Source organism: Scardinius erythrophthalmus (assembly GCF_964197995.2).
Source record: "Scardinius erythrophthalmus genome assembly, chromosome: 9".
Lineage (NCBI taxonomy): Eukaryota > Metazoa > Chordata > Actinopteri > Cypriniformes > Leuciscidae > Scardinius > Scardinius erythrophthalmus.
In genome coordinates, this window is record NC_138229.1 from 29,264,755 (window position 1) to 29,282,094 (window position 17,340).

The window sequence follows — 17,340 nt, forward strand, 5'->3', positions numbered from 1 at the left end:
GTTTGTCACTACTTGTCTGCAGCTTCAAATTCAGAATACAGGTTTGTGACTATTGTCTGGGAGTACAAATCTCAACATCAGATTTTAATTTGACAGGTTTTCACATTGGCGCTGTGAGTGTAAATATTAGCGTACAAGTACGAATATTTATTGTACAAGTTCTCAAATTCACATCTACGTGCTCTCGGGTTTTGCTGCTCTTTTACCTTCATGAATTACTCACCTTCATATCGCCCCAAACCCATATTGAAACACGGGTTTCAATCAAGACTTCATTTGTGTTCCAAAGATGAACGAAAGTCTTACGAGTTTGGAACGACATGAAGGTGAGTGTATAATGACTGAATTTTCATTTTTGGGTGACCTAATTCCTTTAAAGTGCCCTTATTATGCTATTTTAAAGGCTCCTAATTTTGTTTTGTCTCCTACAATAGGTTTACATGCACTTTACAAAACATTTAATTTTCTAATAATATACATTGCAGCATCACCTCCTTTCTCACGGTGTCTAAACGATAAATGATTCGGTTTCTCTCAACTCCTCCTTTCTGAGAGCCTACTCTGCTCTGATTGGACAGATGGTACAGTCTGTTGTGATTGGGCGACTGCTTACAGTGGATACGAACGATAACAAGGGCGTCAGTTTTACCGTATCGATTTGGATGTGGCATGTTTTGCAAATCCACAGGCATCTAAAGTAAAAAATGTAATTGCTTTTTTTGCAGGATGATCTCCTAGAAGACACGCCTTTGTCAAGATACACCTATTAGCAAGATTGAATTCCACCATTTCATTATTTGATTCCTCAGGCAGCCAGTGTTGTTATTGTTGCGATTCCCCTGAAAGACAGCTTTCTCAACTGATCTCTGATTATGGGTTTTGATGATTCTCAGGAGGCATTGAATTGATGCTGAAAAGTGGTTGCGTAATAATAGAAAAAAAGGGTTTCATAAAATAGAATAAAACAAGAAATTCAGTCTTATTCGCTGCTAAAATCTGCACAGTTCCCTAATAAAACAGTTTAGTTAAGAGAAGGGAATAAGATTCACCGCAAATTTTTACCATGTAGGAGACGCATGTAGTATTTTTAAGTGAATTAGAGCATTTGCCGAAGATAATGTTTTTCATTTTTTAGACACTATAGTTGTACTCAATATTATAACACTATTATTTTGGTTAATCTGCTTCACTCTAACAGTAACTTTTATAGAACGGTTTATTATGAAAGGTCTACATTTCTTGAATCTACACAGTGCTGCATGTTTTTCTTTTCAGGGGCTTATTTTCCAAGAAATGTTTTTTGGAGAAAAAAAGTTCCCTGGGTTTAGCATACATGTCTCTGGACTTTTTGCACTGATATTTAGAGCTAAGACAGTGTAGTGAGGAACATTTTGCTTTTTATGTGACAGTGTTCAACAATGAGTGCGATTTTGGGGTTCAGTTGAATTGTGATTTTGATATTTATGTCAAAGGTTGATTGTCTCGATCACTAATGAAGGTATGTGAAATAACCTGAAATGTATTTTAGCATATCCACTTCTGTCTATGCTGGTATTTGTGGTAAACCTAGTGCCTATGTACTTTGTGCCAAAACAACCTGATAAATATATATTGCATAGTTGTGTTGTTGAACCTGTAAAGAGAAGAGTTTGTAATAAAAGAAGAAAACTTTATTTTGTGATGCCTCATGCTATAAAACCGAGAACAACATTTAATATTATGATAAAAACACGAGTATTGTAACAAACATGGTATCATCAGAATAATATAGAAAACATTGAAAAGTTGCATAAGTTAATAAGTTAAGATGAAACTTGTTTATCATAGATTACAAAATATCACAATATTAAATAAACAATGACAAAAATCTGTTAAACCATCAATAACATGTTAATACAACTAAAGGACTTTCAGTTGTTTAAAAATTCATAAACATGAACACTGATTTTATAAGTCATACCAGTTTTGTCTGAAAATAATGGCAAGTCGTCATCGGTTTACGATCGATCTATGGCTGTGAAATGATGATGTCACCATACGGCTCGTCCTGTCGCACTGTGACCTCTCTTGCAACCGTTTGCTCTGTAAACACAAGACGAAACAACAAGACTGCATAAATTCCCAGGCGACTGAACTTTTCAATAAATTAAGAACTGGGGAGCATTTGATTACATTTATTTAGTTAATCGTGGTGTTCCTTCTCACACCGTTATTGGCCTCTAGCTGGTGATTTTCTCCATTTAAATCTTTGTATGTTGAAAATAAAATTGGTTTCATTAATTGGCCCACAAGTCGACCATCCCACTGGGAAAATTGCTCCCAATTTTTGAGGCAAACCCTTGGTTTCATAATTTCATTATGTTCATTTTTTTTCACGAGACCCCATTTCGCTTGGGGGTGTGCACAACATTTTTTGTAACTTTAGCAAGCGGCTCCGCTTCCGAAGATGGACAAGAGGCGATTCTGGCTGAGCAGGTACATCTGACCCGGCAGAAATAAGCCTTTTAAACAAAATAAAGGTCTATGTTTAATAAAAATGTTCATGAAATTAACTGAAAATGCCTAATGAAATAATTTATTGATTGTTGTTTAGTTTTATACATATGTTCTCATATCCATATATTTTGTTGTAATGTCACAAGTAATAATCTCAAGGTTTATCGGGTTTAACATGATTATTTTGTAGCGTGGGATTGGTGAAGTGTAATAAAAACAAACATTGTCACGTGTAATTCTTCTCACCGCTGCCATCCGGTTTAGCGAGGCGAAAGTATAAACAAGGCTTGCCACAATCTTACCTAGCAATCTCCAAAAGATTCGGGCAACAATTCTACGGCTGGCCTGAATGGGCAGCAGAGAGCGAAAGGTCACTAAATCTTCAATGACATCCTGCGGCCTTCAACAGAAGAAAGAATTGAAGAAAGAATACATTAGAAATGTGTTCAGGGTAACAATCCACTGAAATGGGCAAAACTTGCTGGATAATGATAATGAGCTTTATAGCAGAATAATTTCATAATTGATGAACTCTACAACATCTACACTGTTATTGAACTGAACTGAATCAACATCGAACTGATTTTTTTTTACATTGACATCAAAAAGAAGCATATAGTTTTAAGCTTTACCTTAATTGTTCCTCAATATCCATTGAAATATCTTCCATCACTGGCACTCTCTCCTCTGGGATGCCCTCTAGACCGAACTGAATTTCTGAAACAGGGGATCTAAACCCATGAAAGCAGAAGTAATTATTCAGAAGGCACTTAATTATGCAGCGACTGAGTGTGAAACTCACACGTGTCAAACCAGTCTCTAATGAGAGCGACAGCTACTTCCGTCTCACACTTTCTGTCTCTCTTTTACCATCTCTCTTCTCACCGTCTCATCTCAGGTGTCTCGAGTGGAGAAGAATCCTTGTCTGGTGTCTCCAAAATGACCAAAGAGGCTGCAAATACAACGAAAAATTAACATTCTGTAGCAGCTAAACTTGTTATTCTTTCTTTCCCTCCCTTCAAAACACGCCAGTCATTATTGAAATAAAGTCGATCAACTGTAATCTGAGAAAATCAGCCACAACATTAAAACTCATTAAAACAGGTGAAGCGAATAACATAGATTTTAAGGGGTGGGATATATTAAGCAGCAGGTGAACAGTCAGGTCTTGAATTTCATGTGTTGGAACCAAGAAAAAATTGTCAAGCAAAAGGAAAAAATAGTAGCTAAACTAGATCCATGTAGGCTCCACCTCACAACTTGCGGGACTTAAAGGATCTGCTACTTATAAGACATAAGTGCCTGATGCCTGATCCCACAGGACACCTTGAGAGGTCTTGTGGAGACCATGCCTCGAGGCATCAGAGCTGTTTTGGCAGCACGAGGGGGACCTACATGATATTAGGCTGGTGCTTTTATTGTTCTGGCTGATCTGTTCTATACTGATATTTTACCTGGTGTTTCTTGCTGGAGGAGGCCAGACTCCACCATTTCTCTGGGAATCTACAATAGTAAGGATGCCGGAAAAAAGATCAGTCACTAAAACAGAACCACTTGTTATACACTTAATTTAAGTTGTATGCATTTGAAATGCGTATAAAATATCCATCCATTTGGATCTCACAAACAAATAGACTAGGGGCCAGATTTACAAAACTGGGCAAATTACAGTGAGAGCGCAATTCCAAAAAAAAACGCCGATGGGAATGAAAAGAGCTTACGAAAGCTGTTTGTAAATCTGGCCCTAAATGGGATGCATGTCTTTCAGTCATTGACACATATGCATCTCTTTGTTTATTAGTTTCTTTATGTTTAAACTATAATCTTTAATTTTTGGAATATTTCTACACTTTTGATGTCACTGGCATTTGTTGTTAGGGTGTTGCTAAAGTTTTCTGGGTGGTTGATGTGTGGTTTCTAGGGTGTTCAGGGTGTTGCTAGGTGGTTTGGTTGCACTGATTTAAAGCCGGGTGCACACTGTGCGATTGATTATCGATTACATTTACGATTGTTGCTTGTCAGACTGTACGAACATGATCCTCGCTGTAAGCCATGTCACACTGTAAGATCTCAGTTGTCATTAATGTCAGACTGTATGACAGTCTAGACGCGTTAAAAACGGACACATGCAAGAAAACTTGTCAATCAATGACATGTTCGGCGACAGTGAGCTGCGTTTGTCAGGGTTCTGTCACTTCGGTCTAGTTAATTTCTTGGTTTTGTGACAGAGCTCTGACACTCCCTGTTTTGTCTCGTCTCTGTGTGAGTGTGCGGTTCCGAGCGCGCTCGGGCCGTGCACTCACTTGTCTATGTGCCTTGTTATATGTGCGGGGCATAGTGTTTGGATCCCGACATGTCTGTCTAGTTAGGTTTCGGTTCTGTGTCGGGATTCGGACATCAATGCTCCGCGTGTTTGTTTTCTTTTGTGAGCGCACGGAATGAGCTTTCGCTCGTTCTCGTGCGCTCTGTCTTGTCACGTGAGCGCGCGCGGTTTCGAGTTCGCTCGAGCCGCGCGCTCTTCTGTCTGCGTGTTTTTTCTTGTCTTGTGCTGTGTAGCACACAGCTAGTTTTTCACTGGCTGTGTGCTTTCATGTTATGTTTTGTGTGAACACGTGGCTTATGAGTTTTCACTAGCTGCGTGTTCATGTCTCGTTTTGTGTTCTAGTCCTGTTTGTTGTGAGCACATGGCTTGTCATGTGTTTCCTTGTGCCATGTGCTCTCCTGTCGATTGTCTAACCCCGCCCACCTTGTTACCTGATTATTGATTCATTTTCCCCACCTGTCCTCCCTCGTTACCTGCTTTGTTTGCTCTCCCTATTTATTCTCCTTGTATTTGCAGTTCTGTGCTGGTTCGTTGTCGTATCTACACTGTGTGTTTCCCTGCCGTCAAGTCGAGTCGAGTCGAGTCGAGTCGAGTCGAGTCGAGTCGAGTCGAGTCGAGTCGAGTCGAGTCGAGTCAAGCCGAGTCAAGCCGAGTCAAGCCGAGTCAAAGTCAAGTCTGTCTTGTTTTCCCCTTCGGGGTAGTTTTTGTTTGTTCCTGTTTTATTTTATTTTTAAAATAAAGCCCATCAATTCTGCACCTGAGTCCTCGCTTCTTCCTTCACCCCCAACCTGACAGAACGAACCAGCCATCAGAGGACTCAGCAGAAAGATGGTCATCTTCCTGTTTCCATCTCCCAGAGCTTGCCCCTCCACTTTTCTGAAGATGAAGCGCTATGGCATGCTCTTTTCTCTTCGCCAAGGGGTGTCTACAGTGAAAGAGTTTGCCCACCAGTTTGTCATCACTGCGGAGGGGCTTGATATTAACAACACTGCGCTCAAGGACATTTTCAACAACGGCCTCAATGAGCCTGTCCCTGCCTGGGAGATGGGAATGCTGGGGATACTTTCATTCTGGCAGTTTGTGGGGTTTGTATACAACCGTGGGGAGGAGGGTGGCCTTCCACCTCTTGGTCCACCTCCTATTCACCTCACAAACTGCCAGGTCCCCAGTCCTCCGATGACCCCTTCGCGGAGAGGGAGGAAGAACAGTTCTGCCTCCTACCCACTGGCGGTCCAAGAGGCTGCAGCGCCCCCACTGGCGGTCCAAGAGGCTGCAGCGCCCCCACTGGCGGTCCAAGAGGCTGCAGCGCCCCCTGTGGAGGTCCAAGAGACTGCAGCACCACCTCGCTCTCGGAAACGGAGGAGAAGGAGGAAGGCTTCCTCCATACCCCAGGACCAAGAGGTCGTCCCAGAGCCTGCTGCGGGTCCAGAGGCCATTTCCAGGCGTCCTGCCCTGCCGGCCCCGCTCAAGCTGCTCGCCCTGCCGGCCCCGCTCAAGCTGCTCGCCCTGCCGGCCCCGCTCAAGCTGCTCGCCCTGCCGGCCCCGCTCAAGCTCCCGGAGGCTGTCCCAGAGTCCGTTGCCAGCCCGGAAGCAGTCGCCAAGCAGCCTGCTCCTGCTTATACGGCCTTCCTCACTATAGTCCCTGTCTTTCCCAAGCCTGGCCAGCCTGCTCCGCCTGCCCTGATGGCTCTGCCCTTGCAACCTGTCCTGTCGACGCCACCCAAGGCCCCTGTACTGTCCTGGCTCTCAGCTGGGACTCCTGTCCCGCCGGATTCTCCCTGGTCAGTCCCTCCGGCACCACCCTGGCCCTCAGCCAGGATTCCAGACCCGCCGGAGTCTCCCTGGTCAGTTCCTCCGGCACCGCCCTGGCCCTCAGCCAGGTTTCCAGACCCGCCGGAGTCTCCCTGGTCAGTTCCTCCAGTACCGCCCTGGCCCTCAGCCAGGATTCCAGACCCGCCGGAGTCTCCCTGGTCAGTTCCTCCAGCACCGCCCTGGCCCTCAGCCAGGATTCCAGACCCGCCGGAGTCTCCCTGGTCAGTTCCCCCAGCACCGCCCTAGTCCTCAGCCAGGATTCCAGACCCGCCGGAATCTCCCTGGTCTGTCCCTCCGGTTCCACCCTGGTCTTCTGCCATGACCCCAGATCTGCCTGAGCCTCCCTGGCTCAACCCGCCCGTCCCTCCCTGGTCCCTTTTTTCGACTTTGTGGATGTTCCTGCTGGCTCTGACTTGGCTCCCCTCCCTCCCTCCCCACTTTGTCTCTGTGTCTTGATCTTCCTGTCTTGTATTGTCTGTTGGTGAGTTGTCTTGTCATGTTCCTGTCTTGTTTTTGATGTCCCGCTTTGGGACGCCAGGTGGCGTCCCTTGGAGGAGGGGTAGTGTCAGGGTTCTGTCACTTCGGTCTAGTTAATTTCTTGGTTTTGTGACAGAGCTCTGACACTCCCTGTTTTGTCTCGTCTCTGTGTGAGTGTGCGGTTCCGAGCGCGCTCGTGCCATGCACTCACTTGTCTATGTGCCTTGTTATATGTGCGGGGCATGGTGTTTGGATCCCGACATGTCTGTCTAGTTAGGTCTTTTGTGAGCGCACGGAATGAGCTTTCGCTCGTTCTCGTGCGCTCTGTCTTGTCACGTGAGCGCGCGCAGTTTCGAGTTCGCTCGAGCCGCGCGCTCTTCTGTCTGCGTGTTTTTTCTTGTCTTGTGCTGTGTAACACACAGCTAGTTTTTCACTGGCTGTGTGCTTTCATGTTATGTTTTGTGTGAACACGTGGCTTATGAGTTTTCACTAGCTGCGTGTTCATGTCTCGTTTTGTGTTCTAGTCCTGTTTGTTGTGAGCACATGGCTTGTCATGTGTTTCCTTGTGCCATGTGCTCTCCTGTCAATTGTCTAACCCCGCCCACCTTGTTACCTGATTATTGATTCATTTTCCCCACCTGTCCTCCCTCGTTACCTGCTTTGTTTGCTCTCCCTATTTATTCTCCTTGTGTTTGCAGTTCTGTGCTGGTTCGTTGTCGTATCTACACTGTGTGTTTCCCTGCCGTCAAGTCAAGTCAAGTCAAGTCTGTCTTGTTTTCCCCTTCGGGGTAGTTTTTGTTTGTTCCTGTTTTATTTTATTTTTAAAATAAAGCCCATCAATTCTGCACCTGAGTCCTCGCTTCTTCCTTCACCCCCAACCTGACAGCGTTACACGCAGGATTTAAATGATGGCTACAAAGAAATCTCTAACGTTAATTTTGGTCACGGCTTGTCTTGAAAACGAAGATAATTTGACAGTCGTTGTAGGAGACGTCACACTGCAGGACTGTGAGTCAAATCTTCTGACACTGCCAGAAATTGGTAGCCTAGAAATCTAGACGCACCCTAGCGGCCGCAAAATGTATTTCGCAGCCAGGTGGGTCTAGCAACTCTCAATAAACCTTCTCGCTGCAAAAACCCAGATTGGGTCAGGCCAATCACGTTGTGTATAGAGTAGGCGGGGGCGGGCTTAACATATGATGACAGAGTTGCGACGGTTACCTGGCTGCTACTTGAAAACAAAGAATGGCAGCTGCTGATGGAGAACAACGGTCTTTCGAATCGGCTTTGCCGCGACTCTGGAGGACTTGGAGTTAAGTTTTTCTTTGAGAAAAGAGCAAAGAACGGCACTTAAGTCATTCTTAAAAAAGGAAGATGTGTTCGTCGTTTTGCCGGCCAGATATGGCAAAAGTTGAATCTATCAACTAAGCTCCGCTGTTGGGAAAACGCTCTGGTTGGTTGAAGCGCTGTCCTATTGCGTGCAGAGGAAATTTGAAAGACAGCCGTTTATCCCGCCCCTCGGATTGAGCCGTGACTATGGTGAGTTTCTAGACCTAACATCTTGATGTAGGTCTGGCTTGCCAGGCTAAGAAATTGGCCAAATCTTGGCCAAAATCGCACAGTGTGCATCCAAGACAGGGTTTCTCAAACAGGGAACTGCAGAGGGTTTGTGAGTTGATGGAACGCGAATCTTAAATATAATATATATACTGTATATATATATATATATATATATATATATATATATATATATATACCTCATAAAAATTCTATATTAAAATGAATAAATCATTTTAAAATAAAACACCAACTAAAAGTATATTTTATTTATCTACTTGCATGTCATGTGACCACATGCAAATGTGTTATTAAATTATTCAAATATTAACTCAAAATCTCAGGGTACTACAAGTAAATATTTTAGGTCAAAGGGGTTTTAGCTAAAAAAAAAAAAAGTTTGGGAATCCCTGCTTTAAAGGGTTAGTTCACCCAAAAATTCTGTCAGTAATTACTCGCCCTTCATGTTGTTCCAATCCCGTAAGACTTTCGTTCATCTTCGGAACACAAATTAAGATATTTTTGATGAAATTTGAGAGCTGGCTCACCCCTCCATAGGCTGCTAGGTAATCGATATCTGCCATCCCAGAAAAGTTAGTAAAGACATCGTTAAATTAGTCCAAGTGACTACAGTGGCTCAACCTTAAGTTTATCAAGCGACGAGAATCCCTTTTGTGCGCAAAAACAAACAAAAATAACGACTTTATTCAACTATTCATTTTCTTCTGTGTGGGGCTATGAGTGAGTTCACGAGAGCGCCACGACGCATACGCGAGAACTGAGAAGATGACGCAGATGGGTCTCGATGTAGTTTTTAAAATGGTTCTAAAGTGTGCATTTCCTATATGGCCAAGTGCTTTACCAATGCCACAAAATGATTGGCTTACCTTTCACACTTTCCCATCAAATGATCGTGAGGCGTCATCTTCTCAAAGTATTCTCGTCGCTTGATAAACTTAAGGTTGAGCCACTCTAGTCACTTGGACTATTTTAACAATGTCTTTACTAACTTTTCTGGGCGGGCAAATATCAATTACCTAGCAGCCTATGAAGGAGTGAGCCAGCTCTCAGATTTCATCAAAAATATATTAATTTGTGTTCTGAAGATGAACGAAAGTCTCACAGGGTTGGAACAACATGAGGGTGAGTAATTACTGACAGAATATTCATTTTTTTGGTGAACTAACCCTTTAAGGTATTAACACAAATGGTGTGGGATGAGTTACATCTTAAAATGTAATAGTTAGTGTTAGTGGAATTAGACCTCTCTTGGGCTGAGCTCTCTCTCCTCTTCTCTCTCTGCTGGTTCTGGTCTTTTTTCCTCTCTCTCTGCTGGCTCTGGTCTCTCCTCTTCTCTCTCTGCTGGTTCTGCTCTTTCCTCCTCTCTCTCTGCTGGCTCTGGTCTTTCCTCCTCTCTCTCTGGCATCTCCTCAGCTGCGGGAACGTCCCAGCGCGGCCTGGATGGAGGGATGGGCCTCACGACCGCGGCCTGTTTCCATAGCGCCAGGATTTCAGGTGGAAGGCCTATGTAGAAAGCATAACAATAAACTGTCAATAATATGCGCTTCAGCTTTAGCTCTGGACTGTATAAAGGGATAAAGCTTAGGATGATTTAGTGAATATCATGGAAGCTATCATGAAATATCAATAAAGGTCATATTATGACATTATAAATGTCTTTACTGTCACTTTTGTTCAATTTAATGCATCCTTGCTGAATAAAAGTATTAGTTTCTTTTAAAAGCAACATTATGATTTTAGGGTGAAATATGACTGTATTAAGTCGGATATTCACCGACTTACTCATGCAAGGGTTCCCGAGCAGTTCTTTAGCACCCTTTTTTTCAAAGCGTGGTTTGATGAGTGTCGCCTAGGAGAAAAAAACACACAACTGCCAACCATTTTATTCACAAAAATAATGCTGACTTGAATACAGACTGTTCTGGACTTACGAAAGGCCTGGTCTCTGTCTCCGAATCATCAATCCGGGCCTTCATTTCCTCTTGAGATAACTGTGTGTGTTCATCGATGAAGAGCAGCTGTCTTCTCCTCTTCCTCGTCCCCTTAGGAGATTCAGGCCTCACTACAGCAGGCTGACAGAGGGACAGATGGCTTGATGACAAATGTGTCAAATGCGTTAATGTAGCATCAAGACAGACCTCACATCCTAACACACCTGAAGAAGAGGGCTCCTCTCTCTCACCGCCCTCTCTCTCTCGGGTTCGATGGCCATTTCCTCCTCTTCGATGGGCGGAGGGGATGGTATGGGTACAGCCTCAGATACTGGCGTCCTTTCTCTTTCCTCTAACACAGGCATCTCCATGGGAAGCCCCAAATCCTCCTCAGGCAGCAGGACAACTTCCTGGCTTGATGCGCCAGTGATTTGTGCCCTGGGAAATCATAATCTTAGAGCATAACTTTGGTGTTTTTAAACCGGTATAACATTATGGGCCAGATTTACTAACAGCTTGGGTAAAAATGCTCTTTTGGCATTAAAAACTACTGTCAGGATTTACTAAAGAAAAATGAGCGCTGAAAAGGCGTGGACAGGGTTATTTTTGCGGCTGATCTTGTTGCATATGCATTTGTAGGAGTTTCCCCTTTCAGAACATTTATGGCAGGAGAGTATTCAAATGAATCATGCAAGGTGATTTTATTTACTAAGGTTTGCGCTTGTCAATTTACTGGTGTTTGCGCCATTATTTACCGCCCAAAAAAAGCAGGTCTTAAACCAGACGCTAATTTTCTTGGTAGATTAATTTTCTTGGTCATTATGGAAATTATCCGCTGTGTTTGTTCCTTAATTTGCGTGTCGTCAGTAAATCACCCACAGAACTTTCCACTCCAATCTGCGCTTTTATGGGAAATAGGGGCTGGACATATTAAAGATCTTGCATTTAAAAAAAAAATTTCTAATAGCTTTAAATTTATGTCATTGCCAGATAAAACCACACTTGACAGCTTGTATATGGATAGGGCTGCATGATAACGCTTAAACTGATAATCACGATTATTTTGGTTAGAAGATATAAATCGCAATTATTAATCACGCTTGTTCTCATCTGAGAAATTTCATTTTAAATTTCATCGGAATTATTGCACTTTCACGTAAACACAAATCACGAGAACATCAACTACACTGTATCTTCACTTAAAGTAAGTTACCTGGTTACCTTAAAATTTTAAGTTCATTGAAATTACAAAATGTAAGGTAGTGCAATGAAGGAGATTGGTTTAATCAACAGAAACTCCAAATATGTTATCTGAACACATTAATTATCTAAGTTGATTTGACAAAAAAAATGTACAGTGTAGTTTCCTGATTTATTATATTTATCATATACATTAAAGCACTCTCTTATGAAAGTTGGTATAACCTTAAGAAGCTTCTTTTAGAAGCTAAAACAGTGAAATAATCAAACTATATGTAATAAAAATGGAAGCGTCTCAGACGAAACGCAATAAACGCTGTCATGTTATCTTCCATTCGGATGCAGGTGTTTGGGAACGCAATTATGCGAGAAACTTCTGGAAGGTCATTATACCAAATCATTCTGATGACACACTTTGGCTCACGCATTTCAGAAAGATCAAACCAACATTTGAGATGCTGTGCAATGAAACTGATCTGCTGGTTAGTCCAGTTATCCAATCGCATGTTGAGGCAAAGTCACGTGAGATTTTTCGTAGCGCACTGACGGACTTATTTAGTAAACGTGTTTCCATCGTAGTTTCACATCGGATAAAACAATTAGCCGCCTCAATGGAGCGCATACGTTTTTTATGCTCATCTTGGCAATTCCATCCAGCTTTTTTATGTGAATATCCCAAAATTTGCATGAAAATAGGATGGAAACAGCTACTGAGAAGGTTTGATCGCAGATTTATTCACAGAAAATAGCATAAGCGGCATTGTGAAGAAACACAGACTGGTTATTCTGAGCAGAATATCGCAGTGGAGGTTGCTAAAAACACATGTTTGTTGGTGTTTCAAATGATCAAAGTCTGGGTGGAAAATGCATCTATTTAGGAGAACATTTCTGACTGTGGAAATGAATCAATTGACATCTGAGAAGCCCAAGCTTGAAAGCTCGTGGAGGCTTGCTATACCAGTGCAAGATCATGAAATATCAAATCAAAAAGGATATATTTAACGATTACGATTATAACGATTATGCTTAGTTAATCGAGAGTTAATCATGACCATGGTTAATAGTACAGCCCTATCCATGGACTGACCAAGGTGAAAACTACAGCTTCTGGATTCAAGATTTTGATTTCATGGGGGACTTAAAAGCCATCAACCCTAAAAGCTTTCTTTTCAAAACTGGGAAGTTTTCCATTTTTAGTATCTTTTGTTTACTGAAAGCGCACTTAAATAAAAGCGTAAGAGCAAGTTTCTGAAGTGTAGTTGTCTAAACGTACAGATCTAAAGAGGCTGATGTTGTCAGATCTCTTGCTGCCTCTCTCTCAAGTGCTGCTCTCTCTTGCTCTCTTTCATCAGGCATCCTCGGCTCTTCTGTCTCTTTCTCTATTTGCTCTCTTTCTCTGTCTATCTCCAGCTGCCTCTCATCTTCACCTGCAAAAACAGTCCCTTCTCAAGTTTAAACCCGAAACTGATTTATAATGTCTGCAAGATACAACATAACAGAAACCGCAGAGAATAAAACAACGTGAACTGAGCACTGACTCATAATGAGTGTTGGGGCAAATCTCGCCAAACCTGACATCAACAAATTCTCATTATCATAACAGATGTGGATGTTTTATTTTTGGGTTGCCTCATTATTCTTAATGGTAATTCTTATTAGATTCTTATTACTGCAATAACAAAAGAGTCTTTTTGTAAAAAAAATTTTTTCTTTATTTTATTTTTTTTAACATTTATTTTACATTATAGATTATTTCATTTAAATTAGTATAGTTTTAAGCAAACACAAAAAGCTACAATTAAGTATAAATACTTCATTTATTTATACTTAAGTATAAATAAGTATTAAATATTTAAATAAGCATAGTTTGAAGCAGCACAAAAAGATACAATGCAGTTTAAATACTTGACATTTTATAAAGTATTTTTTATTTAAATGAGCCAGCCAGCACAAAAAACTACAACGAAGTATAAATACTTGACATTTTATGTAGCATTTTTACTTATTTATTTTACATTTTTTATTTAAAAAGGCAGTTTAAAGCCAGCACAATAAGCTACATTGAAGTATAAATACTTTTAAATACAATACTATAAATACAATTTATATAGTGTTTTTTAATAATTTCTTTTTTTCGTTTAAAGCCAGCACAAAAAAACTACAATGAAGTACAGTATAAATACTTTATATTTTACATAGTATTTTTAATTTTATATATATATATATAATGTGCTTAATTGTCATAAAAAAATAAAAGAAGATATTTTGAAGAATATCGGTAACCAAACAGTTGATGGACCCCATCGACTTCCATAGTATTTTTTTCCTACAATGGAAGTCAATGGGGTCCATCAACTGTCTGGTTACCGATATTCTTCAAAATATTCCTTTGTGTTCAACAGAGGAATTTATTTATACAGGTTTGAAACAACTTGAGGGTGAATAAATGCTGACAGAATTTTCATTTTGAAGTGAACTATTCCTTTAAAGTTCATTATATATATGTGCAAGTATGCGGCAGGATAATTCTGGGTTTGAGTGAAAGCCGCACTCACGCTCAAGAAAGTGTTCGGGCTGCTCCAGCAGTAGCTCCACCAGGTTGGACTCCGGCAGATCTGCTCCTTCAAACTGAGGAAACAGAGAGACGACACCGTGGAGACACACAACTGGAGTTCAGGCAGCGATGCTGACAGTGACTGAGTGACAGCTGTACCTCTGGCTCAGGCATGACGACTGGTTCTCTTTCTGTCAGAGTGATGGACTCCTGACTGGCCGTGATGCCTAGAGGGGAAACAAGGAGCTTTAAAAAAATACACTTACATTTCTATATCCTTCTTTCTATTGTTGGTGCTTATCATTTGTAAATTCCCATAGCATTACTTGAAAGACTATGGATACATGTAATTATGTGCCGCAAATGAGAACATATCACTTTTCAGTGTGAAGTAATAAGTGCTCACCATCTGAAGGTGGTGTTGTTTCTCTAGCGGGCGAGACGTGCTCTCGTGAAACCTCTTCCGCTCGCTGAGACACAGTGTGACAGGTTAGACTACACACGACTTCACTTCATTGTTAAATTAATAAAATAATGAACAACACCTAGAAATTAAGTTTGGTGTCAGTAAGATTTTTTGTTATATTTTTGAAAGGCTCATTTATTTGCTTAAAAATACAGTAAAAGCAGTAATAATGTGGAATATTATTACAATTTAAAAGAACTGTTTTCTATTTTAATATATTTTAAAATGTAATTTATTCCTGAGATGCAAATCTGAATTTTCAGCATCATTACTCTAGTCTTCAGTGTCACATGATCCTTCAGAAATCATTCTGATATGATGAATTGCTGATGAAGAAAACAGCTATGCTGCTTAATATTGTTGTGAAACCATTATATAACTTTATAAGAGTCTTTACTGTCACTATGATCAATTTAATGCATCCCATAAAAGCATTTCCTTAAAAAAGATCCTACTGGCCCCCACAGAACTTCAGTGTTTCTTTGAAATTGTGAGTTGCATCGCACCTGAATGAGGCTGCTTGGACTCGGCAGGCTGTACCCGCTCCCCATAACCCCGAAGAACGGATCCCTCGCCCCCTCGGTTTCATCAAACAGCGCAGCAGCATCAGGGATCACATGACTCTGCCTGAAAGGAAAGAGGAGGAAACTGTAGATGTTAGACACATCTTATATGCATCAAGCTCTGAATCTCTTTTTCATTCATATTTCCAATCTTTGTCCTGTTGCTGCTCTCACCTAAAATTCTGGATGTAAAACTGTACTTTTTCTTTGCTTTTAACCGTGAAAAAGTCCTCTAACTAAAGTTAGAACGGGTTGCAAATACTGCAATGTTGTTTTGTAATCTAAAAATGTAATCTGTTTTGTAGGCTATGTGTTTTCAGGCTGACGCTGTGACATTCTGTCCAGGGACTACAGATGAAAAACAATTCTGACACTATTACAGTAATGTTTATTAATGTACCCTGTTAAATAAACTAATAAATAAAATAATCTGAAGTATTGAATCCAAAGGTCATTGTTTAAAAAGGATCACAGACAACGTTCATCAGACATAATGGTTCCATTCATCTGCATTAGCACTATTGATATCATGACAATATAAAGGATGCTCATGTGTAAATGTAAATGTGTCTAAGAAATGAAATAGTGCCTGACCTGGTTTCCTCATCCATCAAATCAATGTTAGCCTTCCGGTTAAGGCGGAAGAGTCTATCAATTGCCCCCTGAGTGTCCTCTGAGAAAAGCACACACAAAATATCTAAATGCTACAAATCCTTATCAGCCCACTGTGTCATTTTAAAGGATAAATATGCAGTCTCAACAGCAAAAAACATAATTGTTTTATGTAAAATATGTTGTATATTTTTGACAAATGGACCCAGCCCACCTAACAAAAAATCGCACTGTCTGTGGTAGACCAGCACCACTCCATACTGCAGCTGAGAGGACAGGTACAGGGAGAACCGGGGGCGGGGCAATCCTGACAGCGGGGGCGGGACTCTGACCAACACGTAATCCATGATGTCATCGCTGTTTGAGAATAACTCCAATCATTTATTTTTTTTATTATTATGAATTTTATTCAATAAAAAAATGTAAACTTTATTGTTGCCTTTAAATGCGATCATGTAGAAAATTACTGACAAGTCGTTTATTTATTTCATTTCGTTGAAAGGATAGGCTGCTACTAACCAAGTGCGCTGGACATTGACTTTAAGCATATCTCTCCGACTGATCTTTCGTCCTTTAGTGGCCGCCAACCTGAATAAATATATAGATATTTGGGTAGATATTAATAGCTATGCCTCAGTTTCGGGATTAGACCTTATAAATGGACAGATTATAACATTTATCCTTCATGCAATGGATATGTTAAGCACACATTCTCATACATATAGTCAATAGGCCCAACTCTCTGAAAGAAATGAAAACTCACCATATCGTGGCAAAGCACCCAGTCCGATGATTGAGCACCGTAGGATAGAAAAACATTGTGAACAGGTTGATAAAGACAGGGTAAATGTAAAGAAAAGTTTCCGCAATAAAGTGATCATGAAACAAATGAAATCTCTGAGGTGAAATCCAAAGTGTTTTGATTGGAAATGGGGACTAGCCTATATAGTAGGCTACTTCAAAGGTTGCTGTGCGGGAATTTGTTTTGAAAGATCTACCAATCAGTTGTGCTTTGTGAATAAGACAAACCAATCTTATGAAGACTTAGTCTAGGAAGCATTTTATTGGACTGTCTTGTTTCCATAATAATTCCAGTTTTGTTATACACGTGACGTTACAACATCATAAATATTGAGACGCATTCCAATATTTACAGCATTCTAGTCATAAAACAGCATCATTAAGGGCGGGTGACAAATACATAAATAGGTTATTACAATATAAATATAAAGAAGCAAAAGGATGAGTAGTGTATTGCATCTAATCTCCATCAGGTGGCGTATGTTGTTGTAAGCCACGTTAGCTCATGAATATTAATTACGTTCGCC

At 40.9% G+C, this 17,340-nt stretch overlaps 2 protein-coding genes across 2 annotated transcripts in view; one reads left to right on the forward strand and one right to left on the reverse strand.

Annotated features, from left to right (window-relative positions):
• Positions 1–2,549, forward strand: part of LOC308695395 (uncharacterized protein) — a 9,405-nt gene extending 6,856 nt beyond the window's left edge. Inside the window, exon 5 of the mRNA XM_081373518.1 lies at positions 726–2,549. Within this exon, the coding sequence (XP_081229644.1) occupies positions 726–770 (45 nt within the window). The 3' untranslated portion in view covers positions 771–2,549. The remainder of the gene's footprint in view (positions 1–725) is intronic.
• Positions 1,652–17,021, reverse strand: LOC308695394 (uncharacterized protein). Its single transcript, XM_081373517.1, has 17 exons — positions 16,776–17,021; positions 16,532–16,600; positions 16,227–16,369; positions 15,995–16,073; positions 15,344–15,464; positions 14,778–14,841; positions 14,531–14,598; positions 14,373–14,445; positions 10,842–11,055; positions 10,618–10,758; positions 10,469–10,535; positions 9,930–10,189; positions 3,951–3,999; positions 3,382–3,448; positions 3,129–3,227; positions 2,799–2,896; positions 1,652–2,082 (listed from the first exon to the last, which is right to left on the reverse strand). The coding sequence occupies exons 9-17, from the start codon at positions 10,986–10,988 to the stop codon at positions 2,009–2,011; spliced, it is 1,002 nt and encodes a 333-aa protein (XP_081229643.1). The 5' UTR covers positions 10,989–11,055; positions 14,373–14,445; positions 14,531–14,598; positions 14,778–14,841; positions 15,344–15,464; positions 15,995–16,073; positions 16,227–16,369; positions 16,532–16,600; positions 16,776–17,021; the 3' UTR covers positions 1,652–2,008.
• Between the last annotated feature and the right edge of the window lie 319 nt (positions 17,022–17,340).

Coding starts and splice junctions, on each gene's coding strand:
- LOC308695394 (XM_081373517.1), bottom strand. CDS start 10,988: ATGGAGATGCCTGTGTTAGAGGAAAGAGAAAGGACGCCAGTATCTGAG. Junction 10,190..10,468: donor GCTCGGGAACCCTTGCATGA/GTAAGTCGGTGA, acceptor CTTTCTACATAG/GCCTTCCACCTGAAATCCTG. Junction 3,449..3,950: donor CCTCCAGCAAGAAACACCAG/GTAAAATATCAG, acceptor TTGTATTTGCAG/CCTCTTTGGTCATTTTGGAG.